The sequence below is a fragment of the Leptonychotes weddellii genome, chromosome 2 (assembly GCF_054177405.1).
Source record: "Leptonychotes weddellii isolate Sample4059 chromosome 2, ASM5417740v2, whole genome shotgun sequence".
NCBI classification, from domain to species: Eukaryota; Metazoa; Chordata; class Mammalia; order Carnivora; family Phocidae; genus Leptonychotes; species Leptonychotes weddellii.
This window is the reverse complement of record NC_138370.1, coordinates 111,601,081-111,624,427: the sequence shown is the minus strand read 5'-3', so window position 1 is coordinate 111,624,427 and position 23,347 is coordinate 111,601,081. Positions and strand designations below refer to the sequence as shown.

The window sequence follows — 23,347 nt, the reverse complement described above, 5'->3', positions numbered from 1 at the left end:
AACCTTGACATAAGTCTTTTAATACCTTACATTTAGAAAGTGCTTCATATATTTAAAAGTATTTTTGCATCAGTTATGTTTGAAAATTATCTTTCACCAATAACCATCATCACTCTAGGCCTTTCTTCTTATTACCTCCAGAGTTATCTTCCTGAAAGAAAGATGAAACCACTAACTTCTAAAATTTAAAGTGTTTTATTAGCTCTAAAACCAAACAAATTTTGTCTGGACATATTCATTCCAATCTTAACTTTCTAACCTTATCTCTCTATACACATACCCTCATCCCATGATTTTGTTCATTTTGTTCTGTCTTATATGGGATTCTTGCCCCACTTTACCCCATTTGTTTTGATAATACTAGCATCCAGTACCTCCCTCAAATGCTGCTGCTTCCAAGACAGAATCCTGGGTTCCTGTAGTTATCTACAATAACTGCATCTTGGATGTGTACTGTACTTGGCCATAATAGAAGTGTGATCAATTTTTCTTATTCTTCCATATATTTATACATAGATATGTGTTCCAACTACCTCCCTTGCTAGTTTAATGAGCATATTGAGGATAGAAATTAGGGCTGTAATGGGACCATGAATCTTTCTCTAGGCACTAATAAGAGTTAAATTGTTTCATTTTTCTCTTTACTGTAACTGATACTGATTGGTTTATATATTTCCTTTATAAGTGAATTAAGATGATTTTGACATGCTGTTAAAAAGAATTATATGCCAGTGATATTTAAATACTAATATGAAATTTTCCAATCTGTCATAAGATGGCTATACCAGTGCTTCTTTGTCAAAAAAAAAAGGGCAGGGGGACACACCAAAATAGAGCAGTTCTGTATCCTTTTCCTTCTGACAGAAAAAGGAGAACATGTTCTGGAAAAATAAATAAAATATTCTGTTTAAAGACAAACCTCAAATTGCAATGGGGACACTTGACACAACTACTTTCTAACTGTTACACTTTATATCAATATATGGTATCTGATGCCTTACAACATTCATGTATCACCCAATTAGGATACGTATTAAATATCAGATCTGTACACACCCACCCCCCCCCACACACACAGATATATACCTAGGTAGCTAGTTATCTAGCTCTCCTAGAGATACTTAGTATAGGTGAACACTCAGAAAATATTTACAAATAAAAGTAGGTGAGACTACTGAATCTAGGTAAGCGCAATCTCATAGGACTCGTGCTTTAGTAACCACTGGCAAAAAGTCATTGGTCTTAAAATATTCAATTTATGTTTTAAATTACTTTATTCCTCATTTGAATCACATAGGATTCATATTGACTAGTGTGGTTTTGGTTGGAAGAGGTATTATTTACAGAAGAAAAGTCATATTTACTCATATAGAATATCAATTTAAATATGTGATTTCAAGAGGCGCCTGGGCGGCTCAGTAAGTTAAGCGTCTGCCTTCGGCTCAGGTCATGATCCCAGGGTCCTGGGATCGAGTCCCGCATTGGGCTCCCTGCTCCACGGGAAGCCTGCTTCTCCCTCTCCCACTCCCCCTGCTTGTGTTCCCTCTCTTGCTGTGTCTCTCTCTGTCCAATGAATAAATATATGTCTTTAAAAAAAATAAATATGTGATTTCAAGAAACACTAATCACAGAAGATTACAAGGAACCTGCCATTCTGTCAGAGTCAAAAATTCTGTTCTTCTTCTGATGTCATGCCTAATCTTTTCATCTTAAACATTTGGGAAGAATATTTCCAAACAACTATAAAGAACTACTTTGTAACCGGTGCTTATACATATCATATATATATAAATAAATTAAAAAATGTAATATTGATATAAATAATTTAAGTGTTTTTGTTCTTAGGACTGGCATGTTGATAGTGAGGCTATTGATCTACTTCAGTTGCTAGAACAGAGAAGTTTTATCCTGTTTATTGTACCACTTGAATAATTTGCTTCTAAAAGTGTAAGAATACCTAGAAGTCAAGCCAATAATTACTCTAAACAATACAACAATAAACTTTGTCTATCAAAGTTGTTGTGGGGGCGCCTGGGTAGCTCAGTCAGTTAAGTGTCTGACTCTTGATTTCAGCTCAGGTCATGATCTCAGGGTCTTGGGATTCAGCCCCTAGTGTCTCCATACTCAGTGGGGAGTCTGCTTGAGGATTTCTCTTTCCCTCAAACCTTCCCCCCTCCACTCTCGCTCTCTCTTTCCAAATAAATAAATCTTTAAATAAATTATTTTAAACATTTTAGTTGTTGATTAAAAAAGGGGGTTGCCTTTTATGCAGGCAAATAATGTCAAATTTATCAATATGAATTGGATAAAGGTAGCATGTATAGTAGAGATGATAGATTGAATTGTATTTCTGTGCAACTGTAAAATAAAAATTTTATCTCAAAATAATGTCATCCATTAATATTTTTAATAAACAAAAACAGTCAATAATGATAAGATTATTTTTAAAAAATGAAGATACGTCATCTTTTTTAATGATTGGCCTATTTTGGTGACTAATGTTTTCTAGTTTCTTTCTTATGACCTGAAGGAGCTGAGATGTAAATCAAGAGATTTTTTTTTAGTACATGAACCAGAGGTTGAAGGCACAGTGCTTTATCCCTTTGATGCTTTAACATCCCTGTAAGATCAGTGGGATTTATTAAAATCTCAGTTGGTTGCAGAGGAAGAACAAAATGATCCTGGGAGTGGAAGATACTCATTCACCAATGCTTAGTCTGTCTGGTGTTTTAAAACCAAAGACAGACCTTTTCCAAAATATAAGTTCAGTTCTTACACGATTGGCATATTTCATTTATGTATAAGTGCATAGGGATATTTTTATAATCCCATTTAATATGTGTATATATATATAAAATGTGTATATATTATATATGTGTCAGATTAGATATATTCCTTCTTTATTTTCACTTTGTCAACTTTTATTTTCTTTTAGATAACAGTTACAGTTACATATAAGCCAATGGCAAATATTTCTATTGCTAGCTCAATAAAAGTGCAATTTAAATTTACTAACGTCATTTACAAGTAAAATGCTTTAAATTTTAAAAAAACATTAAAACAGAAAATAAAACATTTTAACCCACATGAAATTTTTGTGTATCTCCAGATAGGATTTCAGTTTATGGGAAAGTTTTTAGAGGGAGTATAGAAAAAAAGGAGGGGAGCATACCAAATAGATCATTGCAAACAAATGGTGGGAAACATATCCTAAAGTTGCTGTCAATAATTAAATAGGGCAATATACTTGGAGAATAGGAGATGGTCTACCATTTGAAAGACAAGATAATCACAGAAAGCAACCATTAGTTTTTACCTTTCTAATGAACAAAAAGAGAAGATGAGTTAAAGTCAATTTATTGAAGTTATCAGTGCAAAGAAACTTAGTCCATGTAACATAAAACTTACAAGATTTATAATATGTGCAACTTCATTTTAGGTAAATTCCTCATTAAAACAAAGCTTATATAATTTTCTAGTGCTGACCTCTAGCCGCTGTATTTTCCTTGATGAAAAAAGTCAGGAAACACTAGTCTTAGAACCACTTATGTATTTTTCCTTCTAAATGCAGGAGAAATTGATAGACAGAATATGTGGCTCCTTATTTAGTGTGATTTGAGAAACCTAAAGCCACAAAATGTCTTGTGTTAAGCAGACAGTATGCCTTAAACTTTTGTGTGTGTAAATGGCCTCTGACTTACAGCATCCCAGTAATGAATTCTAAATATCCAGGGAGCAGTAATGCTCTAAAGCAAACCTGGAGAAGATCACAAAAAGGGACATGACAGGAATGCACCAAAGGGTGTGAGGGCATTGGAAAAACTCTATTACATTTTACAGTTTAGTCTTGGGCCTGACAAATGTAAAACACAGGGGTCTTTGATACAAGCCCCAGAAACCTTCTTTCACTTTCATTTAAGGAAAAAAAATTATTATATGTATGTAGTATCATATACTATATTATATATACTATATTATATATATAGTATGCAGTAGCTTACAGAAATAAGGAAAAGCCAAACAGTCCTCAAGAGAACAGAAACATGGTAATCTCAGGGAAGTGAGATAGAAGGGCCAGCTATATAATTCGCAGGGCCCAGTGAAAAATGAAAATGCAAGGTTCCTTGTTCAAAAATTATTGAGAATTTCAAGGTGGTGACAGCAGACCATCAAACCAAGGGTAAGACCCTTCTAAGAGCCAGATGCTGTGACTGGACTGATGTAAGACCATGAATCTGGCCCTAGGTTACGGGAATGAATGGATTAGCTCTTCAAGTCTCTACTGTTAGAGTAAGTCAGTTATAATGGTTTTCTGTCCCTGTGCTCAAGATTCATATTTCTAGGAACTAGAGTTTGTAGGCCAAGCCCAAGTCACATCACCACATGGAACAAGGGAGAATGGGACCTTGTTAAGCAGTCCCATCAAAACTGCATGCAATCATGGAGGAGAGGAGGGACTTTTGTAAAGGAAAGTAAAGGCATTATTATCAAAGAAAGGGGGAGAATTTCTTCTGTTCAGGAAAAAACAACAGATGTTCACCTAAGAAGAAAGAGGAAAAAAGGAATCAATTCTGAGACTACTATGGCCAGCTTCTAAGAAGTTGTCTCTAAGAACATGAATAGTTTATTTATAAGAGTTCTCCAGGAACACCTCCCATGGGTCATACATAGTCCACTTTAAATATCCCAAAATTGTTAACTTCAGTGATTCTAAGAGTCTTTTTTTTTAATAACAAAATTACCTTAGATTAAATTTCCCAATACAAGATATTGTAATTTCCTACTCTTCTATGAAACTATTGAAGAATAAGGTTGAAAAAAAATATTTTAGATGAAAAAAGAAATTTGAAAAAATCATAAAAATCACTCTGAAGTAAGATTAGCTTATATTTTCCAATCAGTATGTATTTATGACTTTGAGAGTCTGGCTTAGTGAGTTCATTGAATTTTTGCCAAGAAGCTGTCTCTAGAGGGAACGGAGGGTTAGGATATGGACTCTGGAAACAGAATCTTTAGATTTAAAGACCAGTTTTGCTATTTGCATTCTGTCCAGTCTCTGTGCTGAGATTCCTCCCTTGTAAATTATTAATATAATAATTGAATATTAAAATATCCTAAAAGGTGACATAATTTAGGGTATAATTAGGACTGATAATTAAAGAAAACAAATTTTATTCATTTTAGGCATCAAAAAGTAACTAAAACAACCTAACATTGTCATTTTGGGAAGATGTGTTTTAGAATGGAACTTCATTTCTTTCTGAGGAATTTGTTTTCCCGTTATGCTTTCTAAATGGGTAGTTTTCTCTGGAGAGGAAAGAGTAAAATGGAGGTGTTCTTTTATCAGTGGTTCTTCAGTTGCATAAAGAAAAGCACCGGGGTATTTTCTTTTTCATCATCATCTCTGTTTCAAAAGCAATTGGACATTGATACCAATCTGTGTTTCTGCTGCTTGTGTAAAAGAGAAACCATCCTATGCCACCAGTAACCACTGTTATCTGGTTTTAAATGTCAAGTACACTTCAGCATAGAGAGAAAGAATCTGAGATAACATTCAAAGAGGAATATATTGGAGCCAAGGATAGAGTCCAACAATCTAAGTGTCTGTGTCTTCAAGACAGGGGTTAGGAAAAGATTCATCAACGGAAACCTAAAACATTTTGCAGCTTCCAACTTATCTAACCTTGTGATTTATAGCCACATATCATGTTTATATGTATGATTGTAGTATTTGTGCTGATGCTGCTCCGATGAATAATGGAAAGGTAATTCAGCTACTTTAAACTGAATCATTTAAATCACTTCGGCTTGGCATTCTCACTTCATGTCACTCCTTTCAAGGTCTGGGTTCATATTCTTTTACTAGCCTCAAGGATTTTTTGTTTGTTCCTTGCAACAGATATTTATACTTTGACAGTTCTGTGATGTATAATTATGTATAAACCATGTTATATGCTTTTCACTTACACCAATAATCTGGCCTGTTATTGATCTGAAACCCAGGGGTTTCTCTGCTTCAGAGGGAAAAAAGGTAGACATCCTTTATCATTCTTGCCCATCCATGGTTAAGTTTATTATTGCTTACCAAAAACTACATTTTTAGAATCAGCACCATTTGATGGTGCTTCGGGTTGACAGTGTGTTTTTACCAATCATACTGTTTATTATTATGCATCTAGCACTGAGATTTGAAATTAATTCAGCACTTTTTTGGTGGCAATTTTATAAGAAGCCATCCAAACATCTTCTTTACTCTGGTATTTTACATACCTAGTTTCTTAGGACATTAACAACTATTATGAGTGCTTAATAAGTATGTGTTGAAAGAATGAATGAATGAATGTTCAATTGAGATTAGAAAATACAGGTTTAAGCAAAGTTAGAGGATTGTTTACCAGGATGTTTCAGTTATTATCATGTTAATACTACACCAGGAATTCCTAAAGATTTAAACATATTAGATCATTAATATTTTTTTAAAAATAAAAGTTTTGTATTCTTTATTCCCCAAGTCCACACCTGAGTGTTACATTACACAGGAGCAATCTATTATAGGGTTGGGTTTGCAGGGCAAGCTATGTTCTAAAAACTGTCCACATGTTAACCTAAAAATGAAAGACACAAGCAAGTGTTTATTTAGGATCTGAATTTATTTGGGATCAAAGAATTGTGATTTGGGGAGCACAGATTCAAGCTGAAACTCACATAATGTCCTTATAGGGTGACAGCAAGGGCTTTTATGGGGAAAAAGGAAAGGGGACAACTACATGATTTGAAGAAAAGAAGCAAAGTTTTCTGTGGGCATTAACAAACTAAGCTATGCTGGGATATACATATATTGATTGACTACCAATTCCATTTTCTTGTGATCAGGATATTCATTCCCGCACTGACTTCTCAAGCAATTGCTGCAAACAGTTGCCATTTTACCCAGTCCGAAGTTTTTGGGCCACTGCAGACAAAGACGGGGAAGGCAACTTCCCTGCAGTGGCTGCTCCAGCTGTTTTCAAATGGCCCCAGTCCTGTCCATCGTTCATACACGGCAGCTACTCTTCACACTAGCCATCAACAGCCTGGACTACAGACTTGTAATCCAAGCTGAAAGATATCGGTAGGTTTGATTAACTGAATTACAGCTCACAGTGAATTACTGATGTCATAACTGACTATTAAGATACTTAAACATTGATATAATTTAAAATTCAACTAGGACTGATATTTAAAGAAAATAAATTTAAAGAAAATAAACCTATCCATTGGTTTTTCAGGTGCTTTCTAATTTTTCTTATTCTTACTTCAGGCAGAAAGTTATTACTCATTTCAGTACACTCATGACTCCAAAAGCCACTCAGTTACTAGAATTATGGTTTTGAGACAGCTTATTGGCTGGAGTGAAATTATACACTTTTCATTTAGTAGGAAAGATCTTCAAGATAAGTGGGAAACTACATTGTTTTCTATATTATTAAAAATGAGATCATCCTCACTCAAACAGTCGTGCCCCCACTACAACTTTATTTGACACGAGAAAGTTCACACCGAGAACTCAGAAGGAGCTAGATTTAAACCCAGAAGCCATGACAATTCCCACCTACACTTTCTCCTGTGCAACTACTTAAGGGCTATACTCATATTCCATCTAGTTTTATTAGTAGTAGTATTTCCATCACTATTATTGTTTTCATTCTATTTGATCTTAATCTCTTTTGTCTCTGTCTAACGCTAATTCACTGGTCCAGAATATTTTTACAACCTTGAACAGTTTTGCCTTGGGGAAGTTGCAAAGATAAATCTGAAAAGTGCTTCATGGGAAATTGTGATACATAAATCTGTTGCCTAGGATTAATAAGGTAGAATTCTTAGCACATGTGTTTAGTTTATGTAAGATTACCATATATCAAGTATTTCATTCAACAGATACTTATTTTTTATTTTATTATGTTATCTTAATCACCATACATTACATCATTAGTTTTTGATATAGTGTTCCATGATGCATTATTTGCATAGTAATTCAACAAATACCTATTGAGAGACTGCTGGATGCAAGGCATCTGGAAATACAATGATCACTAAAAGAGGGTCTCTACCTTCTTTGGTGTTGCTGGCAAAGAAAAGAGGCAGCTCTAGAGCCTGAGGTAGTAAGAAGGGTTGACGAGGACTTCCTAGGAGAGGGGTGGGCATAATCCAGCCTTAAAGGAGAAATATAAATTAGTCACACTATATCAAAACTCACATATATCCTGGGAAAAATTATGGCCAGTGAGCATAAGAAGGTATGTTTAACCTATTCTGCTATTGTGCTACATGTTTTGTCTTTCAAAGGCTAAATAGGTGACACAGCAAGATGAGATTATGACACAGGGGGCTGGAGATTGAGCCCTGGAATTAACATATTTAAAAGTAATCCACATCATTTCTGTGTATGTGTGAGTGGGTCTGCCAAGATATTTGGGAATACTTGATTTTGTATCATATAGAAAATCTTATTTTTCTAGTTGAAATTGAGTATAGATCATCACAATGCCTTTTGTTATCTCAAGAATGGAATATGGAGAATTTGGTTGTTAAGATTTATGTAGGTTTTATTAATCTTTCTCAAATTGATAAAGTTCTGTGGCTCTAAAGTTTACTCAAAGTCATTATCTCTGAGTCTTTTTAGCTTTGAAAGTTTTGAAAGCTTTACAGTTTCTTAGCCAGTATGTGTTATATCAATAATTTTAGGTATTGCCTTTATGCCAAGCTACAGAGGAAGAATTGATTTTCTGTTTGGGAACATGACTTCCTAGATTATACTTTCATGACTGTCACTTATCACACTGGTATTGCCAGATCTCGAATATTTTTAAAAGGTGAAGGGCATAGAACAATCTTTAAAAACTAGATAGATAGTTGCCTGTAAGTTGCATAACTTTTAACATATCATTAATGATATATATTATATTAAAATTTTACTTAGAGATAACTTTATAGCCTGGTTGTGATCAACCCAGCTGCTTATATTTGTAAAATACTGCATTTTATAAAGGTTATTTAGATATCTAGAGACAAATAAGAGACATTCTATGGTTTTAAGAAGTTCTGATATAACAAATTTCAAAAGCAAATATAAAGTAACATATTTTTATAAATTTTCTTTTAAATTATATTTAAAAAAGAATTATATGCTCTCCTAAAGTGGTCATAGATGGAGAATTTTAAACATACAAGCTCTTAAAACAATAACAATAGGTTCTAACTATTTTCTGTGATAATGAAATAGGATGCGTTTTATGGTGGTAGTTTGGTTCCAAAAGATTAGTCAAATCCCTACCTGATACAGATCTGAAGCAAGACATTGTTTTTTTGTGGCTTATTATCCTGATATTGAAGGGAAGAGGGCAGGCAACAAATAGCTTTGTAAATCAAATTGTTGTCAATAATGTAATTTCAATGTCTAAAAATAATTCTCATCGATACTACTACACTAAAAATATGAAACTCTTTTGTTGAAAAGAAGTTTATCTTAAAAAGGAAAAAAGTTCATAATAGGCAAGTCTCTACTTAACTCTACATTCACTAATTCAATTTTTTTTCGTTAGTGTGAAATGCTCTTTAAAGTGGATCTTAAATCACATGTGAAAACAAAAGTAGAGAATGAAAGGGAGAAGTGTGAATGACATTATGGCATGCAGGAATGGTACTGAACATAGACAATCAAGTCAGCCTTTTCTTTGTAAACAAGTACTTTCACACTTTGTATGATCAGGTTTGTAGTCGTGAAATACTTACTTTCCCTAAAATTTTGGAGAAGGAAATTAAAACTTTTCTGTGGAACTGGAGTTTTTACTATTTAATATCATTCCCTGAGACTGTAACTTAATATTTCACTATTCCAGCATACAGCTTAAAATAGGTAAATGCAGGTATATCTGAAATTTTAATACTATTAAAAGAAGATGCAATATGAAGAAAAGAGCACTGGACTAGAAATCAGTAGATCCGAGTTCTCCACCTTCCAGTGTGTGGCACTTAGAAAATTACTTTAGGCTTGAACTTCTTTATTAAATGTGAATGTTAAACTATGTGTCCTATAATGCTTTTTCTAGCATTGATTTAATTATTTATTGATATGAGTATTACATATAATTGTGCAATAAAGTTTGATGGATACATTAATGAATGAGAAAGATAAGTACTGTTCCTATTTCCTTGGAACATGTGAGCCCCGAATGTAGTCATTAAACAAAAACTTACACAAGTGATTATGTAATCTCACTGTTATTTCTAGGCTTAATGTTCTCAGGAATCTATTCTTTGGTAGTTATACTAGTTAGAATGGGTTCAGCTTCAAGTAAGAGAAAAAACTAACTCAAATTTCATTAAACAGTCAAAAAATATGTTATCCTGTCCAACAAGAAATCTATAGGTAGCAAGTTTTCAGTGTTGGTTAATTCAAAGAAACAATGACATTATCAAGGAGCCAGGTCTACCCCAATATTTTTCTCTTCAGTTTTTTCACAGCTGGGTGTCTATGCAGAATCCACCAGCAGTTTTAAAAAATATATCAAGTCAAAACAATATCCAAAGGAAGGACGGCTGTCTTTTCCTGTGTCTCTTTTTACCAGATAGGAAGCATTGAGGAACCCCACCATTCTTTCTGTCATTTCATGGAGCCATGATAGAGCCAGCATTGAAACAAATTGGGGAGGTTTTTTTTTTTTTCTTGTTTCTATTTTAAAGAAGAAGGAAGGAAGTGTGAGTGAATAGTGGGCAGACAACCAACAATGTATGCCATATGTATATGTGAATATATAAAATATATATAAAATATGCTTATATTTTTTTCCTTTCAGAAACTGCATCAATTGATTCTAGAATTTCCATTTTGGTTCTTTTTTTATAGTTTTCAATTCTCTGATGAGATCAACCATGTATTTATTCATTATGTCAACTTTTTCTTTTAAGGCTTTGAACATAGTTATAATCATATCTGCTTAAAATCCTTGTCTGATAATTCCGACACATGGGTCATCTCATAATGTCTATGAATTGTTTTTGTCTCCCTTTTTTCTTCTTTGCATGTCTGTTCATTTGACTATTTGCCAGACATTGTGGATTATTTATTTCTGAGGGTCTGTATTTTATTGTCTTTAAAGAAAGAAGAGTGTTCTAGCCAACGGTTATTTTAAAAGTTAGATCAGATTGATATTTGGGCTTTTTTTTTTTTTTAAGTTTGAAACTCTCTTGTCTCCCAGTACTGTTAAGACTTCTTTGTTACTGCCAGATACTCCCCTAAATCTGCATAGGCACCAAACCTGCCCCTTCTGTTTTTGCAGACTGAACCCAAGTTCAACATACTGAAACCACTACAGTGGTAACTCATATAATTATTGCTGTTTTAATTTTGCCCTTTTGGCATCTGGAAATTTTTCTGTCTTTCCCTCCTGCACTGTAATATGTTTAAAAATAAATGTGCTTATAATTCATCCAACTTCTCTTCATAGTTGACAAGGGAGGTGGAGTGTAGTTCAACTCAATCCAGTGTGTTCTCAGAGGTCTCTTCAAATTAATGTTTTAACTGCATTGTGGTAAGTGCTACAAAAGAAGGCTTAGCATAGAAACAAGGATGTGTATGTTTGTATAGATGCAAAGGTGGTTTCCTTAAGAAGAGTTGTATGTTAAGGGGAGATCTGAAGGTGCAAGGGTAAGCAGCACTTTTTCAAGCAGATAGAAAAACAGACAAAGTTCCTGAGGCAGGATGAAGTCTGGCACATTTCAGGGCCTGGATGAAGGCCAGTGTAATTGGAGCTTAAAAAACAAGGAAACGGTTGTTATAAAATAAGGTATGGTGAGGCAGACAGTTGGTACATTATGGAGGGCCTTGTTGGTTATGTTAAGACATTTGTATTTTAGCTTGCCTTTCTCCATTTCTTGCTTTTTTTCTACCCATCACTTCAGGTGGTAGTGAAGTCCATCTCAAATGTAAATTTATATCTAAATGTAAAGTGTTAAAAAGTTATTATAACCACTATACTACTACTGTGGAGAGATGAATGCTGGTTCCATCCTTTCCAATAATACAGCTAAATATCGAACCACAAAAGAATTTGACATTCAAGTTTTTTCCCACTAAAATGACACTTTGAGATAAACAGTATATTTTGAAAGGAAATATGAGAAGAATGGCTTATTTATCAACAATAGCCTTTTTTGTAGTTTCTCAAACAGACAGTTTTTAGCTCTGGAATGCCAATCTGTTAATATAGATTTGTATCTTTGTGCCTGTCTAAGAATTATTTAAGCTAAAATTTAATTTACCATGAATAACCCAGCCCTTTTTGAAATGCAGATTAAATAAAAATCAGTTTCCAAAAGTAAAGTTTTTTAGAAAGTATTATTTTCTGCAGGTCTACTTAATGAAGCTTTGGAAGACAGATGTATGCATATGCTTATTTATTATGGTGGGCAAGTAGAGATTACTTTTGCTTTTCATTCCTTGGAAATCTGCTTCAGAAATCATAGCCACATCATCAAGTGTAAATCATTGAGAGCCCTTATGGCCATAGACATTTGCTATAATGAAAGGTGTCAGTGCATTAAATAAGGAATAACTCCTATGACAGCTGAGAGCATCAATCCTTTGCAACTGACGTGATCTTGTACTTTGTTAGTCATGTGGACACTATACTGGGAAGTTTTCAGATGATGTAGGTGGAAAGAAAATTTCTCACTATCAAACTGGCAGTGCTCCTTATACCTAAATGAGAAAAAAATCATGAAAATAATCTTTTATTTTCTCTCCCTGGGGAGGAAAACTTCTTTAATCACTCTAAAGTTTATGTCAAGATACATATTTTCTTATTAAACTTGTCTGTCATATTGAAAATAGAATTGCAGCAGAACTTTTGAACTAGTTTGATAGAAAATTCCTTTCACACACAGAATTCCAGTGACAAAAGTACAAAGCGAATTCACTGTAGTAGTTTTAGTTAAATGTTTAAAGTGCCAGTTGAAACTCAAATTTCTCCAGTTGAAACTTTCAAGAATACATTTAATATAACATTTATGAGCTGTGCTGTTAAAAACCTTCATTTTTGTGGTACTTACAGACTGAGAAAGGCCCGTAAGTTTCAACATTTATCTAAATGTTGGTAATTTTTTAATTAAACTTTTTATTTTGAGATAAGTATAGATTCAGTGCAGTTGTAAGAAATAATAACAGAATGATTCCATGTACCATTTACCTGGGTAGCTTAATTTTCATTCCTGCGCTAATCAAAAGGATTTGATTTCTGTCTTTCTCTCTTCCTCTCTCTTTTTATTTTGTTTGGAACACAGGGTCTAGTGCTTTCTTATTGAGGTGAAATTTTCTTTTTTAAAAAGGTAATTAATTAATTACTGACATATAGTTGACACACAATACAACATTAGTTTCAGGTGTACAGCAGTGATTTGACAACTCTGTGCATTTTGCTGTGCTCACCACAGGTGTAGCTTCTGTCTGTCACCCTACAATGCTGTTACAATACCATTGGCCATATTCCCTATGCCATACATGTCATCCCCATGACTAATCACTCATTCCCTAACTGTAAGCCTATTCCTTCCACTCCCCTCCACCTATTTTGCCCATTCCTCCATCTTCCCCCCGACTCTGGCAACCACCAGTTCTCTATATTTAAGTGTCTGTTTCTGCTTTTTATGTTTTTTGGTTTTCTGTTTGATTTTTTTTTTTTTAAGATTCCACATGTAAGTGAAATCATATGATATTTGTCTTTCTCCTTCTGACTTCTTTCACTTAGCATAATACCCTCTACATCCGCCCATGTTGTCACAAATGGCAAGATCTCATTCTTTTTTATTCCTGGGTAATATTCCATTATATACAAATACCATATCTTCTTTATCCACTTATCTATTGATGGACATGGGCTGCTTCCATATCTTGGCTATTGTAAATAATGCTGTAATAAATGTAAGAGTGCATATATCTTTTAGAATTAGTGTTTTTGTTTTATTTGGGTAAATACCCAGTAGTGGAATTATTGGATCTATGGTATTTCTATTTCTCATATTTTTGAGGAACCACCATCCTATTACCTATAGTGACTGCACTAATTTACATTCTTTACAGCAGTACACGAGCATTCCTTTATCTCTACATCTCGGCAACACTTGTTATTTTTTTGTCTTTTTGATTTTAGCCATTCTGACAGGTGTAAGGTGACATCTCCTTGCAGTTTTGTTTTGCATTTCCCTGATGATGAGTGATACTGAGTATCTTTTCACGTGTCTGTCATCTGTATGACTTTTTGAGAAAATGTCTATTTAGGTCATTTGCCCATTTTTTAATTGGATTATTTGGTTTTTTGGTATTGAGTAGTATAAGTTCTTTATGTATTTTGGATGTTAATTCCTTATTAGATATATCATTTGCAATATATTCTCCCATTCAGTAGGTTGCCTTTTCATTTGGTTGATGGCTTCCTTTGCTGTGGAAAAGCTATGGGTTAAATTTTAAGTTATAAAGACTTAAAGATCATTCATGAGCAACAAGGCAAGTGTAAAAATTACTGAGCAGTTCTACTGAAGATTCATGAAGTTGACACAGAGAGGGTGAAGTGTATATAAATGTGTTCAGCGGAGATTACAATGTCGTTGTTGTTTGTTTGTACTAGTTATGGTGATTAATGAACCACTGTATCAGGCCTCAGTTTCCCCCCCACAGCCTCTGCTTTTTTTGGCCAAGTTAAGGGACTGTCTAACTTTTTTGATATAATGCCTATTTGTTCAGTTTTCTGAAACTATAATAATTCAGAGCATTGGCAGACAGAGAGCTATTATGTCCCAAAGTGTACAGATTGTATTATCTAGTGATCCCTGCTAATGCATAAACGGGGAGTACTTGAACCTCACTTTATCCTCCTGGCCTTATGGGTGGTCTGTGCAAGAGGAAACTGTGGCTCCATAGTAGAGATTTTTCTCTCTTTTTTTCATCAACTACAGGGATGGGATTTTTTTTTTAGATGAATTTACCCAGAGACACTTGGGTATTTTGAGCGCAATAAAAGTCTGTTGTTAAAAAAATTGAGATTTAAAATATTTAACAGTTGTAAACTTCGGGGAGTTACCATTCAGAAATATAATGGTCACAAACATACAATAGGATGGCTGTGCTATCCTATGCAACTAAGTAGTAGTCCTGTTTAACGGCCTATTTCACTAACTACCTCAACCTAATGAAGAGTGATTTTAGCCATTCTGACTGAATGGCTAAAAAAAAAAAAAAAAAGAATGATTTTGATTATGGTGGTCTTGTGGCCGACTATTTTTCACATAGAAATAAAATCTTTTGAGGTGAAAATACTCGTTTTTCATGTGCAAAAGAATATTACAGTTGACCCTTGCACAACCCAGGGGTTGCAGGCACCGCATCCCGCACAGTCAAGAATCTGTGTATAACTTTTTTTTTTTTTTTTTAAGATTTTATTTATTTATTTGACAGAGAGAGACACAGCGAGAGAGGGAATACAAGCAGGGGGAATGGGAGAGGGAGAAGCAGGCTTCCCGCGGAGCAGGGAGCCCGATGTGGGGCTCGATCCCAGGACCCTGGGATCATGACCTGAGCCGAAGGCAGACGCTTAACGGCTGAGCCACCCAGGCGCCCCAAGAATCTGTGTATAACTTTTGACACCCCCCCCAAAATTAACTACTAATAGCCTGGGATTAAATGGAAGCATTACCAGTAACAGTCAGTTACCACATACTTTGTATGTTATGTATATTATATACTGAATTCTTACAATAGAGTAAGCTAGAGGAAAGAACATGTTATGAAGAAAATCATAAGGAAGAGAAAAAAATTCATGTATTGTACTGTAATTATCGAAAACAGTCCACACATAAATGGATCCACAGAGTTCAAATCCATGTTGTTTAAGGGTCAACTGTCACTGATACATATATATTTTTTGGTATCACCTATTAAAAATTTAATAACTGTGGTGAGCCTCTTGGGGTCAGTGACTGTATCCTGTTAAGCTCTGCAACTTCAGCCACCATTGCTCTGCTGGACACAATATGGATATTTTCTGTAATTGTGAAAAAAATGCCATCATTCTCCCTTGTTGGAATTAAGGATACATTCAGGTTTTTTGAATTATAAAACAAATGGTTAATTTATCTTCTAAGCATTTTTGTATATAGTCCATTCTTAACTCTGAAAATTACAGGGATTCTTAGATTTGTAAATGTTAAACTGTAATCCACAGAACCTCGGTAAACTGAAATTAGTCACAAGACTTCAGACCTGTGTGGTTTCTGAAACATTTGTCAGTCTTCACTGATGTTTAGATCTGTGATTGCACAAAAAGGTCTAAAGAAATAGCAATCTAACTAAAGGAATTATAAAAACATTAGCTTAATTACTTTATTGTAAGAGTGCTAGGAAGTTTTGAACTGTGGCAGCCCTGCAATGCATAACAATTCACCTTGCATAAAAATTTATGTATACAAATGAGAGATATATTGCATAGATTATTACAAAAAATATGTTTTATTCATTCACTCATTATTGTATTCATTTTTCAACTTCAATTGTACAATTATTTACCAAGTCAGCCCAATTTGTGCCAGACACCAGGGTGGTTCACAACTAAAACCTGATTAATCTTTGAAAATTCTATCATAAATAAACTATTACACATACTGTGAAATATAATTTTTATATTCCATTTTATTCTTATCAATCTTAGAGAAAATAGGATAGAAGACACTAAAATAAAATGGAAACCTTTAAGAATGATTGCATGGTTCACAAGTTGTGCATAATTAAGATGAATGTCATATTAGATAAAATATATTTTAAAAGTGAAAATATAAATGATTCTTTGCATAATTGTAGGGTTTTATGTTTCCTTTTATCTTTTTAGCTTTTTGTTTTTAGTTTTTGGCTTATTTTCTTGTTTTTCACATGAGATACAGACTCATGTAGTGGCTTAGAGCTTGAGTGCCCTGTCTGCATTCAAATCTCAGCTCTGTCCCTTCTTTGCTGTGTGACCATCACCATGTTACTTCACCTCTCTGATATTAAACTCCCTCAACTATGAAATGGGGATGATAATAATACTACCTAAAAGAGTTGTAGTAAGTGGTTTAACATGTAAAAGTCCTTATAAGACTACCTGAGATGCATTAAGCATTGTTATATATAGGCACATTATGTGTTTAGTAGGGGGAAAAAAAAAAAAAAGTCTTGCAAGAGTGCCTAGGTTGATTCATCCCAAGTCTACTTCTTACTAGCTTTTTAACTCTGAGATAAGTTACTTATCTGGGCCTCAGTTTCCTCATATAAGATTAAGATACTTATTATATCTACCTCGAACTTGTTCAAAATTTGAGTGAATTACATGCATGAAATGGTTAGCACAGTATTTGGCCTATAAGTAGGCCCTCAAAAATTTTTAGCTATTAATATTTTTTTTAAGATTGATTTATTCATTTTAGAGAGAGAGAGAGCATGAGTGGGTGCAGAGGGAGAGGGAGAGAGGAAACAGACTCGCAACTGAGCGCAGAGCCCAATCCAGGGCTCAGTTCCACAACCCTGAGATCATAACCTGAGCCAAAATCAAGAGTCGGTGGTTTAACCAACTGTGCCACCCAAACATCCCTATTACTATTTATTTATTATTTTATTATCGATACAAAATGAAGACAGTAATTACTGTCTTATCACTTCAAAGGACAGTTGTGATCAATGAATGTATCTGTGAAGATAAGTGAAAAATTCAGTGTAATCCAAAAGTGTGTTTTATTTACTAATTATCTAATACTTTAAAAATTAATTATACTATATGGGGGCACCTGGGTGACTCAGTTGGTTAAGCGTCAGACTTATAATTTTGGCTCAGGTGATGATTTCATGGGTCTGGAGATCGAGCCCAGACTCAAACTCCACACAGAGTCTGCTTGGGATTCTCTGCCTCTCCCTCTGCCCTCCACCCCCTCCTCCCCGACTGTTTACACATTCTATCTCTCTCTCAAATAAATAAAATCTTTAAAAAATTAATTTACTATCATGAATAATCAGAGTTGAATAAAATTAACTGAGGATATATTTCTTTTTTTTTTTTTTTTTAAAGATTTTATTCATTTATTTGACAGAGACAGACACAGCGAGAGAGGGAACACAAGCAGGGGGAGTGGGAGAAGGAGAAGCAGGCTTCCCTCTGAGCAGGGAGCCCGATGTGGGGCTCGATCCCAGGACCCTGGGATCATGACCTGAGCCGAAGGCAGGCGCTTAACGACTGAGCCACCCAGGCGCCCCGAGGATATATTTCTTATCGGCATCTTTTCCTAATCTTGGTGGCAAGTTACAAGGCTACTCTATTTTTTTTTTTTTTTCAATTTAGGTTGCTAAGTGACCTTGTTATATAATTCAGGAAATAATATACATAAAAGCTACTAAAATTGAGCACAAGTCCTAAACTGTTTTTTCATAAATAGCCTGAGCTATGCTATCATGTTAATTGTCATTATTGCAGAGGCCCCTGGGTTTTAAGAAATGGAAACAAATTCAGAAAACTCAATGGAAAAGACTATTTTCATTAACTCCTCTTTTGTACTATTTTTAGATTCCTGATCTGCACATCTGGAAAATTGTCAATCTTAGTATCTTTTATTTTACATAATTAATATAAGCCTTGTTAGAGGATTTTCAAAATGCAATATTTTCAAATAATTGTTGATTATCAAGTAGAACAGGGTAAATATATGGGTGTGTTTTTCCACACATTACTATGCTAAAAATTTAATGATAATTTGATAAACATACTAACTACATATGAAGTTATTCATCTTCCATTTATTTTACTATTTTTACATAAAATCTTATGTATACAAGTCTTTCTTAACTCGGAAAATGGCCATTGATTGCTTTAGTAATTTAAAATAATAATTAACAAAATTATTTTATCTTAGTTTTGGGTTTCTTAATCTTTCATTTCCAATTAATTTTTAAACGTATTTTCAGAAAAGATATGAAATTTCTCTTTTGGTGATTTCTGTTGACTTTCAACATTTTAAAAATTGTTAATTTAAGAAAGTATAAGCACAGTGTTATGTATAAATGAAATTCTCGAAAGGGAAAAAATCACATTCTAAAATAGTGATTATCGTTGAACCTTACTACTAAAAATACAATTGACCTATTTCATAATTTTGACAAAAGGGTCTCAGAATTTTCAAAAACCAGTGAGAAGAAATGATGCCAGTCACAAGAAATTTTTTCTAGCTCACTCCTGACATTGATCAACAGCTTGGAAAATACTGCTCTGAATATGCTACATTGTAATTTTTTTTTTCTTGTTAGGAATCTTTCCCTGAAATTAACAAAAGACATTGATCCGGAAGTCAGGTGTTCCCATATCAGCCGAATGCCCAGCAGTCCATCTGCAGACTGGCCCCTGCAAGGTGTGGAAGAAAATGGTGGCCTTGATTCTCTGCCCTTCAGACTGATGTTACAGGACTGCACAGCTGTCAAGACGTTGTTATTAAAGATGAAAAGAGTTCTTCAAGAGGTAATGGTTTACTCTAATGTCTTTCAGTGCTGGTGGACAGTGGAGTCTGTAGTCCTGCTCTGTTAATAATTAACTGCATGACACTGGGCAGGGGTCAAGTATCCTCTTGCAGCCTAGCTTTTCTCATATGTCAAATGAAGGATGTGGAGCTCCGGTTTATAAGGTACTCTTCAGCTCTGAAATTCTAAGATTCTGTGAAGGAATTGAAAGAGAATAAATTGACACCAAACCCAGGCAAAGTTGGTTAAAGAGAAATGGGCATCAGCTGTTAAGCTATGTTTATATGTTGTTATAAAGCTATTGAGAGACTTATTAAATGGACTTCATTTTTTTTTTTTTTTTAGAGAGAGAGAGGAGGGGGGAGGGGCAGAGGGAGAGGGAGAGAGAGAATCCTAAGTAGGTGACATGCCCAGAGCTGGGCTCAGTCCCAGGACCCTGAGATCATAACCTGAGCTAAAATCAAGAGTCCGATGCTCAACTGACTGAGCCACCCAGGTGACCTAAATGGATTTCACTTTAATGATATTGAGGCTTTATTTGCATGATGCCATAAAAGTAGTGTATTCATTTTTGTCCCAGTAACAATCAGTCTAGTAAAATCTAATCTGAATGTCTGATTTTGCCCACTGAATACAGTTGCCCTCCTATAGTCTGTGCTCAGGTGGTGAGTTAGTTAGGAAAGTGTATAATGGATTAATCCTCTTTATGCCCAGTAATCAGCCATTCTTTAGGATTTAAGTATGCTGCAGATTTATTATTATAATTATAACAACTGATTTCTTTGGGGATTTCTATAAACAGTATACACATCAATATTATATCAAACACATAAAGTGAGAGGTCAGAAATTTTAAATGACTTTCTTCTGCTAGGTGTGAATTCAAGACAGCAGCCTGAGATTTGACTCCAAAGTTAGTGACTTTTTACTGTATCCCACTATTGTTCAATTGATTTGTATTAATTGATAGGAAATGATAATAAATAGTGTGAGAACAGAAATATATAACTATTTAGAATGAGTAGTATTAAGGTTCCCTTACAAAGATGATCACTAATAATTTGCTTTTCTAACACTTAGATGATAATAATAATAATAATAATGCTAGCAGCTACTACTAGAGGCCAGAATGGAATCAGGAAGAGAGAAGGGAATTTAAAAGAAATGATGCCATAGACTATTGGGGGCATTCAGTCATGTGTTCTTATCAGATGTTAAAGTAAAAACTGGAAGAGATATCTGGATTCCATACTAGTTTATATTGCTGGGGTGGTTTTGGATCTAGAATCTATACAGTGGTGTGCAGAAGTAGTGCTTTTATATTTGATCACTGTTAGAATTTCAAGAATTTTATGAGCTATCAGTTAAGGATAGGCATAAAAATTAAATTATATACACTTATAATGAAACACATTATATTTTTAGAAGGGTAATCAATACTCAAAACCCATTTCCTATTTATTTTACTATATTCTACTATTAACTATTTACATCTATTTGGATCTATATGTGGAAATACTACATAAGGGCTACTGTGTATATTTTCCAATTTTAGATTTGTTCATGTCATTTTGGTAGCTTGAAATCAGCCACATGGGAGTATTATGCCACAGGAATTGACAAACACTACAAATTAGGGCTTTTAATGTTTGGTAAGCCTGTTAAATATTTAAGGCACACTATATGTATGACTAATGTGGTTTCTATACTGACAACATAAGTGTTTTGCTGCACTTGTCAAATCTCCCTGACCTTTGGCTTAACATGCAGCCTGAATCTCTTTGAACAAAGCAAGCTTAATAACAACTGTTACCGGGGCGCCTGGGTGGCTCAGATGGTTAAGCGTCTGCCTTCGGCTCAGGTCATGATCTCAGGGTCCTGGGATCGAGTCCCGCATCGGGTTCCCTGCTCAGTGCAGAGCCTGTTTCTCCCTCTCCCTCTGCCACTCCCTCTGCTTGTGCTCTTCTATCTCTCTGTCAAATAAATAAATAAAATCTTTAAAAAAAAATAAATAGGGCGCCTGGGTGGCTCAGTTGGTTAAGCGACTGCCTTCGGCTCAGGTCATGATCCTGGAGTCCCTGGATCGAGTCCCGCATCGGGCTCCCTGCTCAGCGGGGAGTCTGCTTCTCCCTCTGACCCTCCTCCCTCTCATGCTCTCTGTCTCTCATTCTCTCTCTCTCAAATAAATAAATAAAATCTTTAAAAAAAAAAAATTAAAAAAAAATAAATAAATAACAACTGTTACCTTAAAAAATATTAATGTCAAAGTCTGTAATGTTCAACTATTCAGCTAGAGCCTCTCCCTTGGTGTGAGTTTTAATTAAAAAATCAACAAGTAAAACGGAAGTAGGAAGAACTGACAGGAAGTGTCAAAGGCTTTCTTAGGGTGCTTAATTTTATAATTTAAAAAATATTCAGTGATATTCACTATGGAGTCAGTGTCCTGAATATTTTGAGATTGTTTTCATACCTCCATCTGTTTTTATTCATTAAAGAATATTTGAAGAAACTGAAGAGAATTGATTTTTATTTTTTATTTTTTTAAAGATTTTATTTATTTATTTGAGAGAGAGAGACAGAGATAGCGAGAGAGAGAACGAGCAGGGAGGAGAGGGAGAAGCAGACTCCCACTGAGCAGGGAGCCCCATGCAGGAGTCGATCCCAGCACCCTGGGATCATGACCTGAGCCAAAGGCAGATGCTTAACCGACTGGGCCACCCAGGCACCCCAAAGAGAATTGATTTTTAAAGCTGATGTATAATGAGCAATAATTACATCTTTGTTAAGCACATTCAGAGAGTGGGGGGTCTTATTCTTTATTGACAACAAGAAAGACAATATTATATGATTAGCATAGACAGCTGTTCTAGTTGTCTTTTTAATAGATGCCTTTAAAGAAAAATTGTTTATTTAAATATTCTCAGGTCGCCTGGCTGGCTCAGTAGGTAGAACATGCAACTCTTGATCTCAGGGTTGGAATTTGGGCCCCATGTTGAGTGTAGAGATGACTAAAATAAATAAACTTAAAAAAAAATGTTCTCTAAGCCAGGAATTTTCAAACGGTAATTTACATTTCATTACTTAATTTGAGTTTAATACCAATTATTCATCTTAGATTAACAAAAGCTTTTTAATATAGAAAAATTACTCCCATTTACAGGTACTTTTTTATGATGCATAGTAGTCCCACTTTTATACACAGATTATTTTTTAACTGCAGAAGATCCCAATTATTTTATTTTTAAAATAAAAAGGAATTAATGAGTTTAATATATTAAAAAATGCTCCTACCTGAGATTTTTCCCAGTGGTGTTCTGTTGATGTCTTAAATTTTAATTTTAATTTTGAGTTGGGTTAAATGTGGATAATTTGAGTGGAATCTCACACTTTTAATTTTGTTCGCCCTTTTTGAAGATCAGTTGCTATTGTTAAAATGCACATACATATTCCCAACAACCCCAAACATTAACTCCTTTATTTAAAAAAAAAAAAGACTGACTTTGGGCCCTTAGAAATTCTATTGTCACTTTATTCTTCAGCATTAGTGATGAAAGTGACTGTAGCAAAGGGAAAACTGTGTCATTTATTTTCTTCCTTTTTTGTTATTTTTTTCCACATAATTCTAAGAAGAGAATGTTTAATATCTACAGAGAAAGTTTCTGTTCTGTTTCCTTTTAGTTTGTTCTGTTCTCTTTTGTCACTCATATGAAGTTTGTTCATACCTTAGTAACTAACTGAGAAGGCTACTGAGAAGATTTCAGTGAAATGAGTAGTATAGTTTCTAGAAAGA

General features: G+C 34.4%; 1 protein-coding gene across 9 annotated transcripts in view; it reads left to right on the top strand.

Annotated features, from left to right (window-relative positions):
- CCSER1 (coiled-coil serine rich protein 1) overlaps positions 1-23,347 on the top strand; it is a 474,700-nt gene that overhangs the window by 405,857 nt on the left and 45,496 nt on the right. For all 9 annotated transcript variants that reach the window (XM_081812135.1, XM_081812140.1, XM_081812138.1 and 6 more), the window contains one exon: positions 19,352-19,559. In XM_081812135.1, coding sequence (XP_081668261.1) covers positions 19,352-19,365 — 14 coding nt within the window. In that variant the 3' untranslated portion in view covers positions 19,366-19,559. The remainder of the gene's footprint in view (positions 1-19,351; positions 19,560-23,347) is intronic.